This window comes from Lagopus leucura, unplaced genomic scaffold (genome assembly GCF_019238085.1).
Source record: "Lagopus leucura isolate 7727_CA_CO unplaced genomic scaffold, USGS_WTPT01 Super-Scaffold_100015, whole genome shotgun sequence".
Lineage (NCBI taxonomy): Eukaryota > Metazoa > Chordata > Aves > Galliformes > Phasianidae > Lagopus > Lagopus leucura.
In genome coordinates, this window is record NW_024962269.1 from 2,689,142 (window position 1) to 2,716,201 (window position 27,060).

The 27,060-nt window shown below is 39.6% G+C and overlaps 2 protein-coding genes across 4 annotated transcripts; both read left to right on the forward strand.

Moving 5' to 3' along the window:
• The first annotated feature begins 1,291 nt into the window (after window positions 1–1,291).
• On the forward strand, window positions 1,292–20,227 carry BNIP2 (BCL2 interacting protein 2). 3 transcript variants are annotated; one of them, XM_042875778.1, is made up of 12 exons: window positions 1,292–1,368; window positions 5,069–5,214; window positions 5,712–5,842; window positions 6,533–6,600; window positions 7,514–7,678; window positions 9,439–9,615; window positions 10,356–10,458; window positions 10,724–10,855; window positions 11,407–11,493; window positions 11,609–11,707; window positions 13,216–13,251; window positions 15,481–20,227. In XM_042875778.1, exons 3-12 carry the CDS (start codon window positions 5,793–5,795, stop codon window positions 15,527–15,529), a joined length of 966 nt encoding a protein of 321 aa, XP_042731712.1. In that variant the 5' UTR covers window positions 1,292–1,368; window positions 5,069–5,214; window positions 5,712–5,792; the 3' UTR covers window positions 15,530–20,227. The 3 variants fall into 3 exon arrangements, with proteins under 3 accessions (XP_042731712.1, XP_042731713.1, XP_042731715.1); XM_042875779.1 differs by lacking the exon at window positions 13,216–13,251 and having other exon boundaries at window positions 15,478–20,227; XM_042875781.1 differs by lacking the exon at window positions 13,216–13,251.
• Window positions 20,228–20,455: 228 nt separating this feature from the next.
• Window positions 20,456–25,330, forward strand: GTF2A2 (general transcription factor IIA subunit 2). The gene is made up of 5 exons (XM_042875782.1): window positions 20,456–20,522; window positions 20,794–20,960; window positions 21,945–22,049; window positions 23,282–23,408; window positions 24,999–25,330. Exons 2-5 carry the CDS (start codon window positions 20,889–20,891, stop codon window positions 25,022–25,024), a joined length of 330 nt encoding a protein of 109 aa, XP_042731716.1. The 5' UTR covers window positions 20,456–20,522; window positions 20,794–20,888; the 3' UTR covers window positions 25,025–25,330.
• Window positions 25,331–27,060: the final 1,730 nt, after the last annotated feature.

The window sequence follows — 27,060 nt, forward strand, 5'->3', positions numbered from 1 at the left end:
TCCTGTAATCAGATCTGCACTATTAAAAACTGGGATGCTATGGGCATGAGCTGCTCAAAATATGTACACTAGTAATGGTAAATTTGGTGTGCAGCCAGGAAAATGTAATGCCCTGAAGCATGGAATAATGCTATTTTATCACCTTCATGGCTGTTACCTCCACAAACAAAAAATTAAACGGTGACAACAGAGTTGGGAGAACAAAACACCATTTTCCTTTTGCTGTTTCCCCTTCCTGTTTAATTGTATTTCTCATGCCAGTAGCTTCATAATTCCTTACACTTAAGCTCGCTCTTGCTTTGTGCTTGTGACTATTACCTGATAAGCCTATTTTGCAATAATGCCTACAGGCCTCAGGCTGTTTGCTGTGAATTATACTAATTCCTTATAAATATTCTAACAAATTTACCTTAATTGCTTTATTTCCTTAGATTTCATCTTTGCTGGAGGGGGGTGAGTGTCTCTGCTTTCTATTCTTCTTTAGCACTATATTCTTACACTGTAGGTTTCTCCATTCACGTCACGCACCATTAAATCACTTTTTTATTCTTCCTACCCTTCTTCCACACACGTGTCTCGTTATCCCAGGTTCCTGCTGTACCCTGGGCTCAAACAGACATTGGTGCACCTTTGCCTTTTGGCTGCGAGAAGCAGGAATTCAGTTTGGTCACAGTCTGACTGCAGCAATGTTGCTGCACAGGGCCAGTTCTGTGCAGCTGAGTTTGTTGGCACGCACACAGCAATACATACGCTCACGTTCCAGCAGATGTACTGTTGCAGAAATGAGCTCCCGATTAAAAAATGAATCTTGCCCCTCAGCTTCATGAATTCTGTGTGTGCAAACGCTGCCTTCCTGCTGCTGCGTCCCAACCCACCGTGTTCCAGCGGGGCGGGACTCACAGAGCAGCTTCTCAGGCAGCATTCTGCACCTCGGGCACTGCTCTCCCATCTCCTCCCCGCGATAACCTCTGTCGTTACTGCTGCCGAAGGACGGTGAGCTCAGGCTCTGCGTAGCTCCCCGAGCTCCTGCTATGGGTGCACGGTACCACCTGGTTTCACAAGGACTGCTCACCACCTCCGCCCCACCAGAGCCTTCAGACAGGCACCGCCCAGCTGCGCGCCTCGCGCTCTCAATGGCCGTCCGCGTGCGAGCAGCAAGTGCGCGTGCGCCACCTATAAGAGGGCGGCGGGCGGCCGTGCTTTGGCGTATGTGTGTGAGCTCTCCAATCATTGCAGGGCGCGGTGGTCACGTGAGGCTTGCGGGGTGCGTGCTTCCGGGGCCGCGCGGGGCGGCGCGCAAGGCAGAGCGGCGGTTCGGGCCGCGTCCGCCGCGGCCAGGCCCGGATCGTCCCGTCCGACTCCCGCCAGGTACGGCCGAGGGAGTTTTGGGAAGGCGGCGGGGAGTCGGGGTCTCGAGACGTGGAGCCGTGGCTGAGTCGCCAGCGGGGTCAGCCTGGTGGGGCCTGGCCGGGAGCGTTGCGTCGCGGGGCGCGGTTCCCCGAGCTGCGGCGCTGGGAGCGGGGCGGTGCGGTGCGGTGTGGTGTGGTGTGGTGTGTGGCGGGTTCGGACAGCGTTTCCTGTAGCGAGAGGCGGCCGGAGCGGCGTGGGCCGGGTGGCTGCGTGTGGCCGTGTGGCTGCGGGGCCTGGGCTGCTCCTCCAGTGCCCGGCGATGCGGGAGGGATGGGCAGCAGTAGGGCTTTGCCGAACAGCCGCAGCGGTGAGCGGCGCAGAGCTGTCGCAGTTGGGCCTCTGAGCCGTCAGCCGTTCGTGTAACGTGTAGCTGCGTGGTAGCTGGCGAGTTTGGTTAAGTCGGTTCTCAGCAAGTAATCCCATTTGCTCTTCGGTCGGGTGCCAGTGCTGTCGTCTGGCTGACAGATCGGCACTGAGCTGTGAGTCCCGGCGAGTTCAGCAGCGTGCGTTCCTACACCGCGCTGAGTGCGCCCGGCGAACCTGCAGCTCTCTTGCTTTGCCGAGTGATTTCTGTCCGTTTGCTGAGGAAAGGCAGCGAAGACTGCTATTAGCAGAGGGCTGTGCCTTGCCTCCTTGTGCTGACATGCAAGTGACACGACTTGGATGCCTGTCCTTGTATCTGGGATATGTTTTCAAGGGTTCGTGTGGCTTTGTTCTCAAAGCCAGTGGGGTTATGGAAATACTTAGAAATTACAGGGAGCTTTGCAGTATGAATCTGTGTGCAGGAAAATTATATATATGTATTCTTCTGGCGTGCTTTGAAATTAAAAACTGCTCTTGGATGCATCTCTTTAATGCCTGGAATGTGGAATTCCATTTGATCTTTCTCATGAAAAGGCGAAGGTGAAATGTAGGAAAACAGCAGCGTACCATTTTTTGGCTCACTGGGACTGCATCAGTGCGCCCTGTGTGTGTCAGGTGGAGCTCAGCAGTGAACTCCTCATTGCAGGAGTCTTGCAGAGTACACTCTGTATTCATTCTACTTCAAATGCTGTAATCCTCATATCCTCATCAGGGACCAAATATGATGGGTCTTTGTATTGGATGTATAGATGTGGCCACACAAATGCTTATCTTCTGTTTGTGTTCTTCAGAGAATTCAAAGGTGAAAGAAAATGTTTAAAAAGTAAAATAATTAAGCCTCTCAAAATGCAACAGGCCTTCTTCAAAAGTAAATTTTAGGCATTCTGTTGTCTTTTTTCCTTTAAATATCAGGACGTCTTAGAGTATGTGTGTAGCTGTAAGCCACATCAAACAGTGACAGCTCAATGGTCTTCTCAACCATGCTATGCTTGTATCATACATGTACCCAAACCAAGCCAGCTCCATGTTGGTGAGAGCTGAGAACCAGCCCTCCTTCCAGGAAAGGGATGAGAACACCCATGTTGGGCTTCTGGTGCAAGCAGTAACACACCTCAGCTAAGTATTTACATGGGTTTAACCTGTGTGTCTGCACTCAGATCCTTTCATTAGCTGCAGCAGAGAAGTGATTGCGGTGATGTGGTGCCTTGCAGTACTTCTTCCTGTTTGTAGTGCTCTGACTTGTTTAGAAGTATAACAGCAGTGCTGGTCACTGAAGTCCAGGGTTTGCATGAAGAAAGCAGAACCACATGGCAGTCCTGCAGCCAGGTGTTCTCTGTGTTGAAGTTTCTGACCTGATATATTTTCCAGTCTTCTAATTCCATTTCTGTACATTACATGGAGAGTAATAGCAAACAAATCTGCTGTTCTGAGAAACTATGAGTTGGCTGTGACGAGTGCTAGCAGCAGTCAGAAATTAATTGCTTCTCTACGTGACTAGTGAAGACTTGCATTATTAGTGTTATACTTTCAAGTTTAAAATTTACATGTTTCATTTACAGCTGATTTAGAAAGACTTGGGCGCAGTAAAAAAGAAAAGCCACTACTACCACAGCAGCCATAGGAAAACAATCCTAAACTCTGCTTTAGCTTGTATGAGCAGAGCTTTGTTCTTACTTTCTAAGCACTGGTATGATGATACAGAATCAGCCATCCTGGAAGTCTGCACTTCTTCAACTTTCCTAAAACTGAAGATTACCTTTCTTTCTGAATTTCTTACGTTGTTCTAATTGACAAGTGACAGTGCTTTTGTTCCTGAAACTTGAAGTCAAAACATCCGCAGCTCATTAACCTGCATCTCGAGTAGGATGTGGAAGTGAAGTGGCCTGAACTTGTGCTTTTCTGATGTAGGACTTGGAGCTTGCCCTTTAAATTGTTTGCAGTTATACTGCGCAGTATTTAATGGATGATGGTTTTCACATCTACCTTTATGAGAAGCTGTTGATGTGGGAAGCGTGTTCTAAAAGTATCTTAGCTTGGTTACAGCACAAATAACTTCCAAACCCCACACCTGTCCTTTATGCTGATAGGCATTGTTTCTGCACTGAAACGTGGTACATCTGAAATTAACAGATGTTAATTGGTGCTCAGCGTTCGTCATGAGTGGTGATAATGCTGTTAGGGCAGAACTCGGCTTTGAAGTCTTGGGGGAACAGCAGTGTGATCACAGTGTCTTACAGCCACTCGTGCAGTGACTGAGTTGGTTGCTGTCTTTTCTTTTGCTGTCTTCCTTTCTTTATCTGCCCTTAAGAATGGAATAACCAGTTGAGATTTTCTTTTAGGTTTATTCTGTTTTTAGGGAGCTGTGTCTTTGTATCAGATAATTCATTCCATGCTGACTGTAACCATTATGTTCTCTTCATTTGAGCATGTGGGATATCTTGTGCCACTTCTTGTGCTTCATCTCAGTGTCTCAAGACAAGTGCTGTGTACAAATTCATTGTTCCTGCTGATGGGGACAGAACTTCATCCCCAAGCAAATTCTTTAAATTCATTATTGCAAACACTCAGCAGGTTAGCACGCAGGAAGAACTTCATACCAAGGGTGTCGACATCTAATGAGAGAGGACGTATTTTTGTGAGGAAGGTGGTATGATTCAAGCAGCAAGAAAGCATTCCAGACAGCACACTAGTCAAAATGGACAGATAGGAAGAGGAGCGCTGGGAGGACTCTTACTGGGGACCTGAAGACTGTGTGGGCACGTATTGCCTACAACTGAGCTGCAGGGGATGAACAACTCAAAGAAGGAAAGGCTTCTGCTAAGGAGAGTTAGGTTGTTACCTTCTAGAAGCTTTATATTTATTTCCTGGGTGTGGGAGGAAGGAAAAGTCAGTTAAAAAAAAAAAAAAAAGCACTAATGACAAATTCAAGCTTAATTGTTTCTGGTAATACAGTTTTAACAACAAAATACTTCTAAATTTTTATATTGTGCAGCTTGTTTAGTATAGCCTTAAGCATTGCAGGTCTTTTGAGAATCGGTCTGTGGTTATTATCAGATCAGGAGAAGAGAAATTGACATTTTCCATAGTAGTTGATTCTACTGAATAGTAAGCATACTTGTTTCTTTTTATCCATGTAGGAATAAACTGTCTCTCTAGCTTGATTAGCTGTGTGATTGTATTCCAACTCTGTACTTACTGGGCTCTACCTTAATTGCTTCTTTACATTTAAAAATACAATTCAATTTCCTGTTTTCATGCTTTTCCTATCACTGATAAGTTTACCCGTTCCTGTCAGTCTTTAGAGCCAACACAGCCAAGATTTTCAACTGGATTGGATTTGTATCATAGCAGAATGGTTTATTATGTTCTGTTGTTGGGGATGCCCTGTTGCTGGTGATGGGTGAGCCTGAAAAAACCACAGCTCAACTTGCACATCTCTGGGTGAGTGCTCTTTTTGTTGAAGTGTTTTTTGTTTGTTTAAGAGCTGAGTTGTATTTTAGACCTGACCATCTGGTTTGTTTGCTTGTTTTCCCCAGACTACACCTTTATTCGGTATCTCTCATATAATTTAGAGAGTTGTCAGGTTTTGTTTTTTCATACAGTGTGGAGTGAAATGGTGTAATCCCAAATGAAAGATCAGGTTACTCTGAGCTTTTGTTGTAACTTAAAGATTGATTCTGCTTGAGCAGAGTGCTGGATTAGATGATTTCAAGAGATCCCTTCCAACCTAAATTATTATGACAGTTTTGTTATTATAAGCAGTTTATTACAAGTAGTTTTGCATTTGGAAAAAAAAAAAAAAGCGTGAGGATGGGCTGTGGTGGGAGGGGATGAACTGTTGACTGTTCCCTGTTTCTTCCACACAATGTCTCAACTTGGTGGTAAGTGATAGGATGCATTGTTGCAATATTGAACCATATCTTTTTATGTTCCTGTAGCTGCTGTTTAGCCTGCAGTCCAGAAGACAAGGGGTTCTGGCTGATCAGGAGTAACTACTAACAATTCAAGTTGGCTGGAGAATGGAAGGTGTTGAGTTTAAGGAAGAATGGCAAGATGAAGATTTTCCAAGGTTTTAAACTTTTTGTAAATAAAAATCAAATACATAACATCCAAAACAATCTGTCCCTATTTTCCTGATAAACTAATACTCAGTCTTGCAGTGATTTCCACTAACATAGTGATCTTGAGAGGCTTTTGTGCCTTGTTTCTTTGTGGTCTGGAAAGGGATAGCTTTATGTTAGTGTGTAAGTAATATAAGAATGCCCATACTGAAATTTCTGATGTTACCAGTATGAAAGTGTAAGTTCAGCTTTGTTTTCTTCTAGTGTTAAATGAACTTTTTCTGACTGTTTGCTTATAATCACCAATGACTGAGGGCCTGAGTACTGCAGGAAGCAATGCTTCTGAGCAAAGCTGCTAGCATGTAAGAGTACTGTGATGCTCAGACCTACAAAGAAATTTAAAAAAAAAAAAAAAAAAATTGACTTCATATATGTTCTGTTTTATAAAAAAAAAAAAAGTACTGTTTCTGTGATGTATTTAACATTAAACTTTATCAAGCAAGAATACAGTAAGTTTTCCTAAAGATGATACCAGTGGCAACTAGTACTTTGGCATTTCATAATGTGAATGCTTTAAGGAAATTTCTGCTGTGTTGTTTACTGCCAGCTTGAATTTAGATAGCATGTGCATTTGGATCAATACAACCCACAGTGTGTTTTTAGTGGAAGCTACTATTAAAGACTATTTTGTGTGTCAGGCCCCTGCCAGAGGATGATCCTGTTGACTCAGATATATTGGCTGCAGCAGGAACAGAAGGTGAAACTGGTAAGAACATCTCAATGTAGTTGGGCTGATGGTTTTCTACATAAATGGCTGTCCTAAAACTCTGTTTTGTGTTGATTCACTTTTTTTGTTGTTTTTGTTGTTGATGAGGCTTGAGGGATCAGCATTCTAAATGACATATTCATATGTGAACAGAGGGATCTGAGTAATAATGAACATAAATAACACTCATTTCATGACTGATCTTAAAATCTTGGTTTGTTATTTGATTTCTGTTCTGCATCAGGTCGGGCCTCCCTTAGTCTAGCTCCGTATTTCAGGCCTTTTAAGGTTTTTGGCAGTCCAAAAGATAAGAAAAACAAACACAGCTGTTTTGGATCTTGTCTGTCTGCTTTATCTTGGATAATTCCAGTACTGGATCAATATCTTTATTTGCTGCTTTCAGCTGCTGCCTAAATCACGCAAATGTTTGCCTTGTGTAAGAGCACGTTGTGTATTTGCCTAACACTTTCCTTAATCTGCTCATAGTATTGTCGTTTAGCTTTGTCTGTTTGTTTGGGTTTTTTTTTTTTGCCTTGTATATTGCTTCTTTCAAAGACAGCTGTGATGTTATTGATTCCTGACAAAAACAAGGGCTGGAATACAAATGCATTGCACTGTCTGCAATACTAGTGGAGGAGGCACTTCACATTTTTCTTTTGTTAATAGTAAGGTGATCTCCCTCTGACCTTAGTATGTATGCAGTTGGGTAAACATAACGTTTTAAGGGCTTGAACTTTAGTCTCCCAAGTTGTGTTCTTTTTACCATGTATATTTTAATTCCTGATGTAGGGATACATTGTTTAAATGGTGGGCGTTAACTTACTGTGTACTCTGGGGAAGTGCAGTTGTCTTGTTACTGTGCTCGTCTAAACTCACTTGAGCTTTGAAAACAAATTTGCTTTTTTAAATGCAGCAGTTAATGGAACCAAAGTGAGGAAGAAACTTACAGCTCCAGATATTAGCTTAAATTTAGATCGCAGTGAGGAGTCTGTTTTGTCTGACTTGGATGAGAGCGGAGACATTGATTTGGATGACTTAGATACTCCTTCAGAGAATAGCAATGAGTTTGAATGGGAAGGTAAGTGTTTTGTAGCTCTTGTATGTTGCCACAGGATGTTTTCTTATTCTTCAGGTGGGAAAGAACTGTGACTTGTAATTTCTTTTCTCATGCAAGTCATTAGATAGAGACAATTTTTAAAAAGCAAATCCTATGCTGACTGACTAATAACAAACAAACATAATAGCTATTAACTCCAATAAAGTAAAGTGAATGCAAATCCTTGGTACAAACATACGCTTTACATGTGTTATAATTCCATTCTGTATAGAGGTAAGCAACGTGAATATTAGCAGGTTGCACATTAGCGTATCAGGACTTTGTGAATTGTAAGCCTATGTATTTAAAGAGATCTAAATGATGTTCTTAAAAAATGAGTAACACCTGAGTAATTTACTGCTGAAATGAAACTGAGAAAAGGTCAGAACTCTTCAGACTTCGCAAACTGTATTGGCTGGAAGTAGTAGAAAAACCTATGTTTTCTGTCAACTTGAAATATGTTTGAAGTTAACTTACCTATAGCCACGGTGGAAGTGCTACAGAAATGATCCTTACGAAATGAGTAGATTGTTAATAATATTTTTATAGGCAAAATCTGTTGAATCTAGTTTTGTTGGAAGTAACAAAGTTCTGTGTAGGAGTTAGAGCACAAATTTCAAACTTGCAGCTTAGTTATAATTAGGGCCCTTTTAATGTAAGCTAAGGACTTTTACTTTGGTCAAACAGTTGGAGTTAAACTTCTGTAAACATACTACTTAAAAATGTATCTGAAACTATAGATACGTGACCTTGACTATTACTTGTTTTGTGCTGCAAATAATAAAAAAGAATCCTGAGAAAACAGGAAGTTCTTTTCATTGTTACATATGAAAAAAATCTGTTATTCATTCCAGGGTAGCTTATAAATAGATGGAAAACGTTCTTTAAAGCAAGGGTTTTTAATACCTAAGATATTGCAGGTCAAGATTTGGTAACAGAGGCTCTGGGCTTACCTGTAGAAACGAGTCTGTTTGAGAACTCTAGAGACGAAGAGCTGGTGTTTGGGGTTAGCTTTGCAGTGCTGCTAAGGAAATGTTCCAGATATTTGTGCCTTGTTTTTCAAAAGTGGCTGAAAAGGGTTTCTGTCTTTTCTTCCTTTAATGCTGCTGCCTTCATTTTCCTGGAAGGATAGTTTCAGTTAACAGCTTTGTCTTGGGAACAGACAACTAACTTGCAGTAGGTTTTTCTCGCTTTGGGTAAGGTCTATGCAACGAAGTCAAGAATCATTTATTTAATTGGAGCAATTTTTTTGACAGATTGCTGTCAGCATAAATTTCGTATAGTGATTGTGCGCACACACAAATTAGATCTAATTTCTAATAGAATGCCTGCATGTCTGCTTGCAAGATAGTGTTAATATTTTAAATTATGCTTCCATGTAAATCTGTGATCAAGTAACCTGTATGATTATCACAGAGTTAACCACTTTGCCTATTTTGGTGACATCCATTCAGGTCAGTGTACTGAATGCTTCCTGTTAAGTAGGCTTCTTACCTAATCAGAACCTTGCATGCGCTTTCAAATATAAAACTGCAGTTCATGGCAAACAAAGCTAACAGTAGTTTGATAAAAGTTTGATGTTGATGAGATGGTCTTTTGTCATGACTGAGGGAACTGATGTCCTTCAGCTAAATGTATTGACTGACTTAAATTGGATAGCAAAATGGTTAACCTGTGTTATAATTGGCCATCACTGTATGCAGTATTCATAATGGATATTGAACATGTTTTAACTTCGGCAGATGATCTTCCAAAGCCAAAAACTACTGATGTAATTAGAAAAGGATCACTTACTGAATATACAGCAGCAGAGGAGAAAGAGGATGGTCGACGCTGGCGTATGTTTAGGATTGGCGAACAGGACCATAGGGTGGACATGAAGGCAATCGAACCGTATAAAAAAGTTATCAGTCATGGTGGTAAGAATTAGTGATGCGCTGAGGGGATCTGTTGAAACTACTACTAGAAGCTGAGATGCAGTGGTACAGCAAAATTGGAAAGACTCAGTGATGCTGTGCTTTGTTGTAGTGTAAAGCATGTGCTTAGTTTGCTACTTCTTGCATTTTAATCTAAAATTGCAGAATGTATTTGTGTTCAGCTCCTAACATGACCATTCATAATGTGCTTAGAAGTTATACAGTCTCAGTGTTATGATCTAAATTTTTTTTGGTTTTAAGAGTGTTGAAAGAAATAGCTTTAGTTTGCTCAGGCAAAAATCAATTTACTGACTCTATCTTAACAATCTATGAGGTTCAGGTAGGAAGAAAAGTTGGCCATCAAAAACATTAAATGTACTGAGATATGGAGTATAGGTACAGCACTTTGATTGCATCTGTTTCCATTATTTCCCTAAAAGTAGATTAACTTTAAAAAATACGTATATATTTAATAATTATAAGCAAAATGTTTTTGGAAACAGACTGACACGTTCTTACCTCTTCCGTCCAAGTGGTTCCAGAAGAGGTTCCAGAAGATCAGTCTGGTGATAGGTGATGTATAGTGTGCGTGTGTGTGCTTGTCCATTTATATACCATTGGTGTTTGCAAAGCTCTTTAAGGGAAATAATGGAAAAACTTGCTGTACATTCATGACTTTTCTTTGAGTGAAAGTGGTCACGATATAATCACTGTAGTCACTACTGCTGTCTTTTTCTTTGTAGGTTATTATGGTGATGGGTTAAATGCCATTGTTGTGTTTGCTGTTTGTTTTATGCCTGAAAGCAGCCAGCCTAACTACAGATACCTAATGGACAATCTATTTAAGTAAGTCATCACCTGCCTTTGAACACTACCTTGGCTTCATATTGTAAAACTTAATAACGTCTTTTTTTTTGTGAAGCTTTTTCTTTTAGGTGAGGGAAGGGTAAAACAATACAGCAACTGTGTCTAATTCCAGGGGAAGAAAGTGACTGGATGTTGCTTAACACTGTTGTCAGCTTCTCCTTTTTGGGCATATTTGGGCAGTACTAGGAACTACTTCAATATCCACAAATGTTCACTTGAGCATTTTCTTTCCCTGTGTTTGCAGGTATGTAATTGGCACTTTAGAGCTACTAGTAGCAGAGAATTATATGATAGTGTACCTGAATGGTGCGACAACACGGAGAAAAATGCCAAGCATAGGCTGGCTTAGGAAGTGTTACCAGCAAATTGACAGACGGTAAGAAGTTCTGTGGTGTTTTCTCCCAGTGTTTGTGTTCAGTGCTGTTTAATGAGGTGTCTGCTAATCATTAAGATGTAACTGTGAAGTATATTGTTTGTTGTATTGAAAAATCTCTTCTGACATCTTGTTGGTGTAGAATAATGGTATGGATATGTTTTGATTTTTTTTTTTTTTTAATTCTGTTTTTATAAGTGAAATCATAGCATTAGAATGGTGGGTACTGCTACAGTGTAGTACTTTGTTAAACATTCATATGCTAATATAATAAGGTGGGTCCCTTGACAATTTCATTGCAAATGTGTTAAAAAAATACTGTAACTTCGGTTGTTAAAATGATGGTAGCCTTTTAATTCTGACTAGGTATTTTTCTAGTGTTTTCTTAGGGCAGTTGGTAATTTCAAGTAATGGGATATCAGAGTGCTAGATCTAAATAACAAAGTTGTAATTGCAAAAATGTTTTGTGTGTGTGTGTGTATATATATATTAAGAAGCTTTTTGTCATGTTACTTTTTGCTCTAATAATCATGTTCAATGTTTGCATCCTTCAGGTTAAGGAAAAATCTGAAGTCATTAATCATAGTTCATCCTTCTTGGTTCATCAGAACGCTTCTGGCCATCACAAAACCTTTTATTAGGTAATAATATGGATGCTATTATTCTTTTTAAAAGTTTAAATGTTTGACTGTTTGAATATTGATCTAATGGATACTTTCTAAGTTGTAACTGTACCCTGCATTTGTTCTTCCACAGCTCAAAATTCAGCCAGAAAATTAGGTATGTCTTTACTCTGGCAGAACTAGCTGAACTCATCCCCATGGAATACGTTGGCATCCCAGAATGCATAAAACAGTACGTCTTATAGTTCAAATGTGTTCTAGGTTGACCATGTGTAGGAAGTGCTGTATAATATATTCAGTGGTTGGTTTGAATGTAATACTTGATATTTAATAAAACTGCTATGTCTAGGAGGAATTGCTGAACCACAGTTTCAATATTCCATACTACAGAAGGAATGCTAATGTGCAAGGACTTTCCTGTATAGTGTCTCACATAATTAGCTGTTTATGATGTGTTTAGTCTTCTGTAGATTAAGCCTTGCTGCAGTTGTTCTACTTATTGTATGCTAAATGGCTTGAGTAAGAAATGCTGTGCACTTACATTGAACTTATAGTATTTTCAGTGTTCATGCTAAACTGCAATACAAATTAAGGAGTGAAATAATCAGTTGGGTAGGGATTTCATTTGAAGAAAGCTGTAGATAAAAAGTGCTTGAATCTCTACCCATTGTACTTCTGAAACTACATCGGCAGAGAGGGGAAGGCAGTACTAATGTCCTTGATTTTCTTTTTTTCCTTCTGCTCTTCCTTTCAGATCTTTGCCATATAATATCTATTTAATGTCAGCACAACTCTGCTCTCAGGTGTGACAGTGACACTTGAACAGAATCAGTGGCTGCAGTAATAAAGCGAAATCGTAAACTTGTCTCTTGAAAAAGCTAGATGGAAATAATAATTCTGTCAGTAGATTAATTGGAAAGCATAACATACAGAGTCCATGGATTATGTACCACAATAGGTGATCACAGATGTGATGGCTCATGGGGAACTCTATAAAGGAAGATAGTGTAGTATCACTTTGGGCAGAGCATCACACCCATGTTGGATAAACTGACTGCTGGGTACCACAGTAAACATTCAGCTGGCATTAGTTGTGAATTTCTTTTTATTTTTTTAGCATAGAGCAAATGCAGTTTTTTTTGTTGAGGGTGAAAGATGTGACAAAGTTGGAGCAGCCTTCTGCTACTCTGAGAATTTTCTCTGGGGATTTTTTGAAGGATATGTTAGGGAAATTCAGGCTGTCATTCCAAGTCTTATAAAGCGACTTTCTCTACTAAAGAATTGCTTGGGTTGGAAGGGACATTAAAGCCCATCCAGTTCCAACCCCCGCTGTGGGCTGGTTGCCACCACTGTATCAGGCTGCCCAGGGCCCCATCCAGCCTTGCCCCCAGGGATGGGGCATCCACAGCTTTTCTGGGCAGCCTGTTTCAGTCTTCAGAGGTCAGCCAAGCTCATCCTTTATAGTAGTTAATTATCAGACTAATGTGTTTGATATCTGGTTTTAAACTATTAAGAGTATAGACTTAAAACTTTAGCGATGGATAAATATTGTACAGGAAGTTGTTCTGGTAGTTAAAATTTAATACTAATTATCTTGAAAATGCAAAATTTTTTTTTTTGCTTTTTTCATTTAAAAACTTGGCATGTTTCCACAAACTATATTGACAGTAATAGCAGTTTGTAGCTTCTATTGAATTTGGCCTTTGTATATTTACTGAAATCAAACTTTTCCCCACCAAGGTATGAAGAAGAAAAGTTTAGAAAGAAACAAACAAGGTATATTCATGTTTTGATGAGGGTTGCATCTAGATAAGACTATTTGCACTGCAACTAACCCCCAGATGATTGGCTTGTGTAAAGGAATAAGCATTTGTAAATATAAACAAGCACTTGTGACCTAGTTCTTATGCATGAAAGTAACATCTGAAAACTCACGTATTTGTAAATAGTGTCTACTATTAAATGTGATTCTGAGTTTTAAGGGGTGTGTGTGGATTCTTAACCACATTCAAGAGCCAAAAGCATGCTTCTGTATGAACTGACTCAATTGTTTCATTGTTTCTAACAAGTGATGTCTAAAGAGCTGTTTTTAGGTGCTAAGCTGTAGTATGCAGCAGAGGCACAACTGTGGAGGAAGTTCTAATATGTATTTAGTTTCATATTAACTACCTTTTTAACTTGCACAGATGCAATTTAATGTTTTGAGTGCTGTTTGTATTTGCAGTGTGTATATTCCTTGGTAACAGTCATTAGATTTTCACTTTGCAAACTTTCAGTCTCTTGCTAATCATTCAAGCTATCCTAATAGCTGTGATAACTTTTATTTTTGCTTTTACTTTTTACTGTATAACTAACAAATGTACTAGAGTGTTCTGTTATTAACTTCACTTCATTTGCCTACTCTTCCGTGTGTGTAACTGTTGAGGGAAGCTTATTGTCTAACTTGGATGACCAAAGAAACAGTGAAATGAAAATTGAAAAAAATAATTTTCTCTGAAAACTTGCACATGAAGCTACTTCACTATGAATTACTCCATTAAGAGAATCCTGTGGTGTTGTAACCTTGATTTCTAAGAAAGCTGAACTTAAGAAACCCACCTTTAGCATCCCTGTCAGTGTCAATACTTGTACTACCAATACTTTTCACAAAAGTTTTACTTCAAAACTGAAGTAGACAGGAAAGATCACAGGCACGAAGTGGTTGTGAGATATTGTGTTGAAAGCAGCTGTAGGCATTATTGTAATATGGGAAAGGAGACATGTTGATGTTTGTTTATGAAGAGTGTTGTGGATGGCAGTAGGAATTCTTTGGCTATGTACACGTCATTTTGGAAGCTAGAGTGTGATACTGTGGATTTATATTGCCAGCTATAGGTCAGTGCATAGCCAACTTGCATTAGCTTACCATATTTTCTCGTGCTTCCTGTAATTCTACAAGTCATGTCAAAATATGCTTTCCTAAGTTACTGCAGTGAGGACAGGGATGAGTTGCAGCAGCATGCTGTGCAGGTAAACCGTTCCTTAATTAGGAATGTTTCTAAATTCCACTGCTCCAGGTTTACTGAATCCATATGTTTAGGTGCAGTTCATAAAACTGTAAAAAATAGAACATCTGCCTCCTATTTTTATGGGTTCATGACCTGGAAGAGTTGTCATTGTTTTAATCACTTTGAAGAAAGTGGCTGGCTATCATTGGAGAGACTGAGCAGATAGGCTAGCCAGTTCTTCTGTTAGAAGAGAAACTTATCCTGAGCCTCTGTTGCTTTGGAACTATGATTGGTTCTAAAGTTAAGTGATCTCCATTATTTTCCAGAAGATAAAGCTAAGAGTGTAGTTGATTGTAAAGATCTAAAGATGAGAAGTTGATCTAAAGATGAGAAGTACGTTTCATGCAGCACTGTGAGCCATCCCCTGCTTTCTGCGAAGCAACATGTTGTTCAGTGGCCCAAGGTAGATACAGAAACTCCTCAAAAATGATTTTTTCCTGGGTAGTCAAAGGAGTCTTATAATTTGATGGAAAGTACTGCAATTAAGGAGCCACTAAACTCTTGTTAATTAAGTTTTTGCTGTTACCTTCTTGGCTTAGTTACTTAAAATTGAAGAAAATTCTGTACTAATATTGCAGTGTATGAGTTCATCCGTAGCAGCACCTGATAGTATTGTTAACTGCGAACTTGTGTTCCTGCTTGTATTTATTAGTAAGAGTACAGAACGTTTTTCTTGCTGTGCAGTCAAAATGTACTTGTGCTTTTCAAATGCTATGCTTACTTTAATGGCTTCTTAACAATTTTAATCAATTTTGAGGGGGAAGTAAGAAAACGGACTTTTTAAACATCTTATTGTAACTGCATTTAATAAAAATCTTAACTATTCAATATTTACATGCTAAACCTTGTTCCATGCAAGAGCTTTCACCTTTTTCTGTTAATAGTTTTGCGTAATATATAAGCGAACTAAATTTGTTTTTAACACAGTTCTAACATCACTGTTTTCTTTACTAAGCAGAGTTGACCAAGAGCTGAATGGAAAACAAGAGCAGAAAAGTGAACAGTAAGTTGAGAGACAGAACAAGACTGAAGAATATACAGATGGATTTATGCTATTTTCTTCATTTATGATGCATTCTTGTGTGTATATATTACATAACTTGTTGCAAGAGGTGCTTAACTTTAGACTGGCACACAATGGACTCTTCACTGCTGTATTGGTTTGTCTTGATTTGAGTAGCTACCTTTGTGTAATCCTTTTATACGGCCAAATGTCAAAGAACCCCATGTTTAGAGGATGTTCTTACAATTGTTTATCTAAATGATGCATGTTCTTCAGTAAAATATTTATATATCTAAATGCTAAAGGAAAGATAATATATATTTTTATGACTTTGAGCAATACGTTGTGTACCTGCTGAAGGAATTCATTTGCAGGTAGGCGAGGCCATAAACTACTTGTTATTGTATAAAGCGCGTGATCTGTTTCTGCTCTAAATGGTCAAGTGCATTTCTTGGTTGTCAGAGAAACCTTAATTTGTTTGAAAATTAACAATCACATAACGTAGTCTACTATATGCGTGGAGATGCTTATTTCTGTTCACACCTAATACAAGCAGTACTCATTTACCTCACTAGAGTGAGCTTGAGCTTTGTCTTGTAGTCCACTTCTCAGAACACAGATCTGGAGTTCTCTGAATTCCTGTCTGTTGGCCAGAGGGTTTAAGCCTAAGCTGCAGTGGAAACTAAACTGTGTAAGTGACTGATATCAGACCTGTGTAAATTTAAGCTGCAAATTTCAGATTCTGCTTCAGTAAATGAAGGCTAGTTCAGCTACAAGGATGAAATGAGTTTGTTCTGGGTTGTGTTGGTTTTGGTTCGTTTTTTTTTTTTTTGTGGATAAATATCAGTTATCACCAGTAATTCTGGTTATTTTTCAGTAGAGCTTGAGAGTGGCATAAATATCTTACCCATAATATCACTTGTGTGCAGAGATTGGGGGACTCTTACTATTACTGTGTCATCCTTGTAAATCAGCATCCATTTCTAAAGCTCTTGGCTTGGCACCTGATAGTAGTATTAACTTCACCAAAAAAAACCAACAATATAAAAGGTTTCCTCCTTATCCCATAAGGGTAGTAAAGTTGCCTATATAAAAAGCGTTCTTGGATTCCAGGGCAACAGTTAGGCACTGACTGATAGCCTGTAAAAGTTTGTGAAGTGTCTTGAGCATTGCTGTTTTCTGTAAGGACAGATGCACACAAATGAATCCATTCAGGAGCTGAGCAATTAAATGTTTTAGCAAATACTCAATCTTCAGATATTTTGTCTTTAAAATGTCAATTTCATTTAGTGTTATACGTTTCTCTTGAACTTTAAAAAAAAAAAAAAAATGCATTCAACTAGATTAATACCTGGCATGGATTAGTGGCAGTCTAGCTAGTTCCATGGTCAACATTTATTAATGGCCACTTCATGTAGAATCTCTCTAATGATACACATAATGGTCTGGGAACAGATACTCATGTCAGATAAAGATGAACTGCCCATGTCTCTGGGAGTTTGTCTGTGATTCAGAGGCTTTCATCTCAAGGTCTTGGTGCTTATGCTACCTTCTGTATTGTGGTTTCAAAGAGATTAATATCTAGGATGTTCTCTTTCAGGAGGTAATATTGATTTCAAATTGCCTTGAATCTATTACATCATGTTTGGATCCTGCTTTGAAAGCAGAACACAAATGTGAACGTTTCATTTTAAGGCTTTTTTCCTCTTCCGAATTTGATGTTGACCTGGATTAAAGTTAGTGAAGTGGACATTTTCACAATTTGTTTAATGCTTCCACAATGCAACACATCTGAACAGACAAACCTGGAAACCATCCCAGTCTTTGCTGATTCTGTGTGAGTCCTAGGGTAGATGCTAAGCATTCCAATCCACTCATCTTGTTTCAAATTCTTCCTAGTTCAAAGAAGTATTCTTCTCAGTAAAGTCATGTTTATAATGGAACAACTGAACTTCTGTGACTATCTGTCCTTTCCCTCCTATGTATATATTGTCCTTTAGAGTAGACAGTCCTCTGTTTAGGGTGAATTCTCAAATGATAAGATTATTGGTTGTTTTTTTTTTTTCTTCTGGTGGCTGAGTGGCTCTGCAGTTTCATGTTGCAGTAGTACTATTTCTTTTGGAAATACTTCCCTAAAAGTCTGTTTCTTCAGTATTAGTTTTTGTGAATGAATACACTGTAAAACAGTTGTTCTGTCCTGAAAATATACACAGCATGAGAATCTTGTGTACTAAAGAACGATTCTCCTCTGACCTTTTCCAGCTCATCATTTAATGATGAGGGGGATGTTTACAAAAAGCAGAGGTCCCAAAGTTATCCTGAACTCGAATTAACTTGTCAACTTTATATTTTTAAATATATAGAATAATTTAATATATTTTAATATTTAAAAACGTTGGAGTTAGAATTTCATACTTTATTAAAGTTATTTCTTTCTGAATTGCTTTGTGAAAAGTAACAGTATTACAGGGGGTTCACCTTATGCACTTCTTCCTAGAGGTAGAATTTGTGTTGCTGGAATATGTTTTGAGCTCTGCTGATAGAAGTTGGAGTCACTAATTCACCTTCAGTTTGGAGGTTTCATGAGTTTGTGTGTATGTATATATACGTGCTAATGGATACCTTGTTATTGCTGTGTGACACTGAAATGGAGTTGTTTGAAATGGTGATCTCTGTATGTGTGGATGTGAGGTTGTATAAAACAAGTTTTACAACGGGAGAAACATTCAGAAGTGACAAAGGTATTTTGGAGAAAGTGTCATTAAAAACTGATGTGGATAGACTCTGGATTGTATAAGTACTCTTGATGGTTTTATGTAGCGTGGCAAAGCTGTGTTCTACTGGAAAGTAACAGTGAGGGATCCATAGAAATTTAGTGCTGAATCATACAGAAATCTTTTGAAGTTTTGGAATTTTAAAATACACATTCTCAGTTCAGTTTAGAATTTTCAGTTCCATAAAGCTTGGAACTAGTTAGAGTAATATGTAACTTCTTTGTAACTTTATGTAGCTTAGCATATTTCTTCTTCCTTTCCAGAGGACAAGTGAAGAAGAGTATTTACTTGCTGTTAGGAACTGTGCATTGAAAACAGTAGTTATATTCCAAATTGCATACAACTAGTCTTAGCTGGGTTAACATGTCTTGCCAAGTTTCTTCCTTCACACACTTTAATGCTCTAATGGCAGATTAGGATGTTTCAACAGGAAATTTGTGTCAGACTTCAAAGTTGGATGAAATGTTGGTGGTAATGGGATCTTATGAAATGACCTCACAGTGTGTCAAAAGGAGAAGAGGGCATTAGTGCCTAGTTACAGCCTCACCAATGTCATAGACTGGAAAGTCTAATAACTGTGGGGAAAAAAACAATTGAACTAAATCATGAACAGATGGTTTTAAACTAAATCTGTAATGAGCAGTAAGATTCTTGGAGAAAGGTGTATTTCAGTGTCAGACTTTATTTGTGTATCTTGCAGACTTATATTGTATTTATTATGTAGAAAGATGGCTTAAGTGCATCTCTTACCCAAGCTGTTGTCTCTGAAGGTGACGTTAATTCTCAAGTCATTCCAGTCTCCCTTAAAAGCCTCATGTGAGGAAGAGGGGGAAGGGATAATTGCTTGTGTGCTTTCAGTAACCACAGAAGACTTAGAAGGATTTTGGAGAAAAATATGTATTCAGTCCTTGTGGATGCAGGTCATTCTCGAGAGGATTTTTTTCATGCTGGTTGTTAAGTGTGCTTTAATGATACTTTTCAAGGATACCCGATTTTAGTCAGAGTAGCACTTTGATATATAAGGAATATTTAAATGTATTTTGAAAGACATTTTGCAGCTTTCCTAACATCAGGATTGTAAGTTGAACTACACTTTCTCCTGTCACCTCTTGTTCTCTACATTCAGCTAACAGGAATGAGGGCAGTTGTGAAGTAAAAGAGAGTGCAGTTCTGTTTGTGTTTTCATCATTCCATCCAAGCATGACTGAGATGAATTAAAAAGCTTTAATTTTGCTAAACTATTTCAGATCACTTTTGTTTTGTGATTCGGATAGCCCAGATTATTTGTTTAAACATTTTTTTTTTTCTGTTTTTTTAAATTATCTAAAGAACAACTGGCTTTTTCAATTAATTAAAAAAAAAAAAAGGGAAATCTGTACCTTACCATGGACCTTCCTCTGGCTTACTCAGGGCTGACTATTAGTTGTGACATGAAGTTCCACATTAAAATTTGTTCACAGAAGATAAGTGTTTCATTTCCCAGTGGCTCTGTAGTTCTGTGTTGCTTCTTACTCAGCATCTGAACAAGGCCTGTATAGAAAAAGGGAAGGAGCCCTTCAACGGGCTTAAAAATTGTCTATGAACGCAATTATTGGTCTGCACAGTGTGGTAAACTTGCAGTTTTTAACTAAATGGAGCTGTAGCAGTCATGCCAAACCATGAATCATTCTATAACCAGCTTAAATAATTGACTCTTAGCAGTCATTGCAGACACGATTGTATTTTGCTTTGTCCCTTTTGTATAAAGCTGTGTGAATACAAGGCTCTTCACCTACCTCTTGTATTAGTATTCCTTCTTTTCTGTTTGCTTTCCAAGATGTCACGGAGTAATGTGATGAACGTGTCTGACCGTGCCAGCTGTGAGCACTTATCAGAACCTTTTAATTAGGAAAAAGTAAATGCTGAATGCAATAAATATTTTTGAAAGAGGTCTGCATGTTTTCTTTTCCTACTTAGGACTGTATGCTGATTTAAGTTTCAGGAGTCTTGTACTGCCCCCTCTTGGAAAGCATGAAATGTGACGTGGGTGCAGAAAGCGCTGTGGGCGCAATGAAACGCAGCGCCTTGCTGAGGACGTTCACGGCCTCTGGTGGCTTTCAGGCCGCGGCGGGGCGCAGCCCTGGGGGTGGAGCCAGCGCTCGTACTTCCGCTTCCGGGTCGGCGGTCAGCGCGGCCAGTGCTTCTTCCGGCCGCTCGGAACGGGTGAGGCGGCGGCGGGCGGTGGTGAGCCGGGGCCGGGCCTGGCGGGCGGCCTCGGGGAAACGTGGGGTCGGGGCTGGGGCTGCGGATCCCTGTCCTGCTGGAGCGCCCCGCTCCGCAGTGGGCACCCTGTGCCGGGGGCTGGAGGCCGGCCGGCCCGGCAGCCGAACGGGAGGCGGACGAGGCCGGCCCCGCGTGTCGCGTTCGGGCCGTGCCGGTGCGGCTCCGGCCTGCTGCCCGGGCTCTCGGCTCCTGCCGTGTACTGGGCAGCTAAAGGCCGTGTTGTGTTTTGTAGGTTTTTTTTCCCTCGTTTATTAAATGAGAGCAAGGATACAGCAGGCGTCCCGAGCCGTGGATGGTCAGTAAGGCGGCCAGCGCACCGCAGGAACCATGGCCTATCAGCTGTACCGGAACACCACTCTGGGCAACAGCCTGCAGGAGAGTCTGGACGAGCTCATCCAGGTGCGAGCGCCGGGCTCGAGGCGGCTGCTGGGAGCGGCGGGGCAGATACAGCCGGATATAGCCATGCTGCGGGCAGCGTCTCTGCTTTCAGAACGTTTACCTATTGAGATCAAAAGCAATTTGCGTTACGTGGGAGCCTTTAGGTGAACGTTGTAGATGGAAGCCTTTTCTGATGTGGCATTCTCCCCTGTTGTGTGGTCCAGTAAAGCTATAGCCAGGCTATTCTGGAACACTGCAATCAGTTTCCTCTTCTGCTGGTTTCCAACTAACCAGCAGCAATCTTCGTGTAGCACAAAAAATCTTTTAGCACGTTATTTCTTTTCCCGGGCTTAAGGTGGGAAAACAAAGGTAAATAAGGGGATATGGAGCTGTTGGAGCAGGTCCAGAGGAGCGCCACGAAGATGATCAGAAGGCTGGAGCACCTCCCCTATGAAGACAGGTTGAGAGAGCTAGGAATCTTCAGCCTGGGGAAGTCTCCAAGGAGACCTTATTTTGGTGGCCTTCCAGAACCAGAAGAGGGCCTACAGGAAGGCTGGGGAGGGACTTTTTATAAGGGCAGGTAGTAACAGGACAAAGGGAAATGGTTTTAAACTGGAAGAGGGTAGATTTAGACTGGATATTAAGAATAAATTCTTTACTGTGAGGGTGGTGAGACACTGGAACAGGTTGCTCAGTGAGGTTGTGGATGCTTTCTTCCTGGAAGCACTGAAGGCCAAACTGGATGGGGCTGTGAGCAACCTGGACTAGAGGGGGATGTCCCTGCCTGTAACAAGGGGGTGGAACTGGGTGATCTCAAAGGTCCCTTCCAAGCCAAACCATTCTATGATGATACTTCTGTAATGCTTTTATAAGCTATTCTTTTAGAGACCTCTTCCCATAAACTTTCTTGTGATATTCTTAGTTTTTAGTGCGGTTCTGTTTTCTTTTTTTTCTTTTTTGACTGAAAGTGGAAGCAACTCAAAACTTGTTTTTACACCTCTTCAGTCACAGCAAATCACTCCTCAGCTGGCCCTTCAGGTGCTACTTCAGTTTGATAAAGCTATAAATTCGGCACTGGCACAACGAGTCAGGAACAGAGTCAATTTCAGGGTAAGATAACTGCCTGTCACAGTTCTTGGTAAGCGATGGTGGTTTGAGTGTTGATGCAGAATGTCATTAAAAACTGTGTGCTGTGAGCAGAGATTTTAAAAGGTTCTTTATGATTCTGAAATAATGGCTGCCTACTTGTATGTTCGGTATTTAATTGTGAAGCTTATTATCTCCCTGGTCTGTTGGGGAATTTTTGAAGGAATGCAGAAATTGGAAACAAGAATTTGGTGGGATGAGAGCAGAGGAAAAAGGAAAAGCTGAAATGTGTAGTGTTGCTGTTGTTAGTGTCCTGCAGATGGGAAGAACTTTGCTCCACTGAATTGCATTCTGCGGAAGTGAGATAAAGCCAGTTTTTCAGCCACAGCTCTGACAGGAAAAGAGACTAGAGAGATGCAGGTGTACTTTTATAATCTGTTTGCTGTAGGTCTCACAGAAAAACTTGTTTTTTTCACAGCCACCCTCTTTAGTTAATGGCAGATAGCCAACAAATTATTGAATGTCAATTTGATTGTAGTATTGAGGGAAAAGTTGTCCTGAGTATTTCTCTGCAGTCTATGCAGAATGCAGAAATAAAGCATGCTTGTAGGATTTTAGATTTTTTTTTTATTTTATTTTGGTGTTTTTTTCCCCTCACATAATTCTTTTTAATATGTAGTGTAGCAAACTGTCCTGAAGATGCAAAACAAACAAATTTCACGTGGAGCTTAAGTTCCAGAAGAATCAGTTTAAAATATGAGAAGATAAAGGCCAAAAGGTGTGCATGTCAACACCTTTGGAATGCGCCACGTGTAGGAAAGCCCTGTTATGTCATGCTGATTAGTTTTTTCTCTTATAAACAATTGCAGAATTCATATATTCTGTGATCACTGCTCATATTCCTCGGGTTTTAAGAAATCTTTTTTGGTACTAATATAAGTTACATAGTTCGTTAGTGCACGTGAGAAAGCTTTTTAGCATACCTATGAAACTTCCATTTGCATAGAGTGTAACATCCCTGCATTGAAAAGATACATGGAAAAGCCTTGAAAACTTCAGCCACTGGAGGGCATTTAAATAACAGTTTTCCCCAGTTGCTTGCTTGTGTGTTTGCATGCATTCAGGTTCATAGTTGGTTTTATGGCAAGCCGATTTGTCGTTCTAGAAGGTGCATAGTTCTGTAAAGAGTAAATGTCATATTTTCTGATATTTTGGGGATGCCACCTATAGAAAATATCTTCTGTTTTCTTTCAAAGGGATCTCTGAATACATACAGGTTCTGTGACAACGTATGGACGTTTGTACTGAATGATGTTGAATTTAGGGAAGTCACTGAGCTTGTGAAAGTGGACAAAGTGAAAATTGTAGCATGTGATGGAAAAAGTAAGTATGAAATAGAATATAAATAAGCACAGGCACTAGACCTTTTCATTTGTAGAAAGCTTTGATTGATTCTCTGATTAAAGCTATACTGATTGTATTTTTCAGGCGGAAGTAGGGCTCTGAACTCTGTTTCACTTCTCATCATTTGTTAAATAGAAGCCAGCTGGATGCTTCCCTAGCTCATAAGCACTGAAATAGGAACGTGTGAGAGATTGTGGACACCTGTTGTGCAAGTGCTATCACTACAGTGATTCCAAAGTCAGAATTAATCTGGTTTGAGTTCCTGCATAGTGATTTTTGCAGTATTAACCAGTTTGCTAGAACATCACCACATTTTATTGAAATCAAATACTGTTTCATCAGTCTGAGCAAGCAGTGATACCTGTTGGAGCAATTGGTTGCTGGATTTGATAGCGTGGGACCCATGCACATGGGAAGCTTTTGATGGCATGGCAGATCACGTGGTGCAACTCGTGTCTGGCTCAATGGGCCCCCTGTATGTAACTGCTTATAGGAGTTTATCCCCATCCGTGTGACTGGATTGCTTTTGTCAGTGTTGCTTGAAGTTCTCATTGGAAAAAAAAATCATTTAGCAGCTTCACAACTTTTCCAACCATTGATTGACAGAATGTCACTGGTGTGTGAAAAGGTGCCCGTTGTTTTGTTCTTAGAGGTGGTGCTAACAGGAAGAACTGAGAATGGAAAAGGCTGTAGTTATGTGTAAGATAGCCCACAAAATAAGTTCTTCATGACTTTTTGGATTCTGGCATGATTATAGGGGTCATGTCAACTTGTAGTTCTAGATAGCTGTCAGAACTTATTGTTTGTTCAGCCTCTGCTGTTAGCTACTGTTTCTTTCAGCTTATTGGACATATTCACTCACATGTATGCAGATAAGGTTTAAAGAACTGGGTGATTTAAAGTTGTTACTAAAATTTCAGCTCTTTTTCCACAAAAAGACTTGCTTAAAAAACTCGTAGTAAACATTGATGTGTTTTCTACTTTATCCAAAGACCAGTATTTTTTCCACAGTGCTAAGAACAAAAAAGCAATGACAATGGTAATAGTAGAAATTGCACTTCTGACAAAAGTTCAGAACAGAGTATTGCACTCAGTTATTTTATGAAGGTCATGCTCATCCTCACAGGTATTTAAAAATGCATGATACATATACTGCAGTAGCACAGATTCCATAGGAGCTTTTGCTGTGGGACGTGTTAACTTTTCTCTTTGGCAGATCACGTAGTTTAGTAAGATATGCTTGTGATTGACTGCAGTAAAGTGCGTGACGCAGAGTTAGAGCAAAGCCTCTTCTGTTTTTGGTACTGTATTGGCAAATGATGTATATGCACAGCCTTGAAGTTTTACAGTGGCTGTTCTCAGCATCATTAAATGAGGTGAAAGTACACAAGCAGTCCTTGCCTCACATTATAGCAGTGAAGGGATTTGGGTAGGTACAGAGCATGTGCTGTATTAAAAGGCTTGAGGGGATGTTTTTGAGTTTGAGGAAGGTATTAAAGAATGGCGTTTGTTCTCTTTAACTGAAGTCTGTGGGATAGTGTGTATTACATTGCCTTTTTTCTTTCCTAGACACTGGTTCCAATGCTGCAGAATGAAAAGAACTGTGGTTTGCCTGCAATATTTTCTGTTAATGCGCAGCACTTTCTGGAGAGAAGCATGGAAAGGGACTGTGTTTGTACTTGCATTACTTGCATCTTGTGATGCAGATGTGAGTTAATCCGTACTAAGAAAGCATCACAGGAAAACAGTGGAAGAAATACCTGTAGCATTTCTTCAGTTCACCACGTGGGGCATGAAGAACACAATGTTATTTCTTTTTTAAAAAGTTACAACAATACTGTTGCCTTTTTTGTTCACAATAATTTCTCTAATAAACTTTTATTTAAAAACTTGTGAATGAATGAGTGATCATTGGAAAGCTTTGTTTAAAAAACATACATTAATATGTTCTTGTGGTATTCTATAATTGTTTTTATAGTACTGTTGCAAATTCAAAGGGCTTTCAGTTGTAGGGTCTAATCTGAGTATGGTGGCAAAGGAATGGCATTTTCAAAATAACATTACTAGACATCAGCAAAAACTTAGCAGCTCATGCTCATCAGTATACTTTTCTGTTTGTTGCTGTATGTTATTATCATATTAAATAGACAATAGGTGTCTATAGATGTATTTGTTACTTGGTAGATAGTAGGTATCTGTAAATACCAAATCCATTGTGTACTCTGTGGTAGTAATACACTGACTTGAGCATTAAACTATCACTGCGTAGCTCATGAAAGCGAACCTTAAGGATTGCACTGCGTTCTAAAAAAACACTGGTGCTGCTTATTTTTATGTTTATCTAATCCCTGTTTGTGCATGACTTTGGCCTGGAATAGGTATTTAGAAGGTATTTAAAACGAGAAATTTCATGTTCTCAGTCAGAAGTGGGAGAAGTGATGAGCACTGAAAGCCTCAGTTATTGAGGATAAATTAGAATCCTTCCATCCACCTCCCCCTTCAAACCTGGAATATCTTCCATAGGCAAGATTTATTTTTTTTCGTTGCATGAAGGGATTTCACAGGCTTGCTTCACAGACATCTCCAGGTACTGTGATTATTACAGTTTTTCTTTTGTCCCATATCTCTGTTAAAATGTCTTCTGTGTGCTGCAGTTTGATAAGAAACTGTTCTGAAAAAAAAAAAAAGAACAAGACCATTGCTCTTATTTGAACAGCATGGTAATTGTCTACTGAGGTCATTATGTTGAAGGATGTCAATGTGTGTCCCTCCTGTGGTTTTCTCTTTTTTTCTGTCTTACCCGATCTTCTATGTTTAAATGTTCTGTGATAATTGTGGGGCAAACTGAATTTCAACCCTAAGAAATCTGTTGGTTGTTCCTACCTCCAGCCCTGCAGTCTTTTTCTCTCTGAACCGAAGCTTCTCAATCTCCAGCTCTTTTGTAACCCTTGGATTCCTTTCTAAAGCAAATAAGTATATACTGGTTTCAGTTCCAAGTAATGTGCATTAGCATATTTACTACAGTCTTTTTCCATTTAAAAAAAAAAAAAAAAAAAAAAGGCAGCAGCATTACACTGATGTAAGGCTTATGCATGGAATGAATTTGTTAGCGTTTTCTTCATACTCCTCCATCAGACTTCTCTTGTTTTTCAGTAGTTGTACATTGCTACATTAGCACTTGCATCCTTGGAATTACTTTAGTTGTTAATTGAAAGAAAATACAGAACTTGAGAAGCACTGATTCGCTTCCTTGCATGTGTACATGTGCAAAGAAAAATTCCAAATGCAGGAGAAATAATTTGAATGGTGAAGATGTCTGCTACTCAGCAATTCGTAAAATTCCAGTCAATGTGAGTGTGATCAGAAATGGCAGTTCGTAAATTCAAGACAATTTTAATGACTTGTTCAAAAAAAAAAGGAAAAAAAAATAATAAGAGTTGTAGTGGAGATCTGGGTGTGTTCCTTTGGAGGAAGGTGATTGGTACTCTTCAGAGTGGTGCCTAACAGTAATACTCCCCATGTGCTCTGATTATCTGTTGATTCATGTTGCCTTGCTTTGTAAGGAAGTATTTGGAAAGGAGATGGACATTCTGAAATGAATTTAAATGCTCAAAACTTAAAGCACTCCATT

Excerpts from the sequence above, each read along its gene's own strand:
- BNIP2 (XM_042875778.1), top strand. The coding sequence starts at position 5,793 with ATGGAAGGTGTTGAGTTTAAGGAAGAATGGCAAGATGAAGATTTTCCA. Across the intron at positions 6,601-7,513 it reads AGGAACAGAAGGTGAAACTG|CAGTTAATGGAACCAAAGTG; the intron begins GTAAGAACATCT and ends TTTTAAATGCAG. Across the intron at positions 9,616-10,355 it reads AAAAGTTATCAGTCATGGTG|GTTATTATGGTGATGGGTTA; the intron begins GTAAGAATTAGT and ends TTTTCTTTGTAG.
- GTF2A2 (XM_042875782.1), top strand. The coding sequence starts at position 20,889 with ATGGCCTATCAGCTGTACCGGAACACCACTCTGGGCAACAGCCTGCAG. Across the intron at positions 20,961-21,944 it reads GTCTGGACGAGCTCATCCAG|TCACAGCAAATCACTCCTCA; the intron begins GTGCGAGCGCCG and ends ACACCTCTTCAG. Across the intron at positions 22,050-23,281 it reads GGAACAGAGTCAATTTCAGG|GGATCTCTGAATACATACAG; the intron begins GTAAGATAACTG and ends TTTCTTTCAAAG.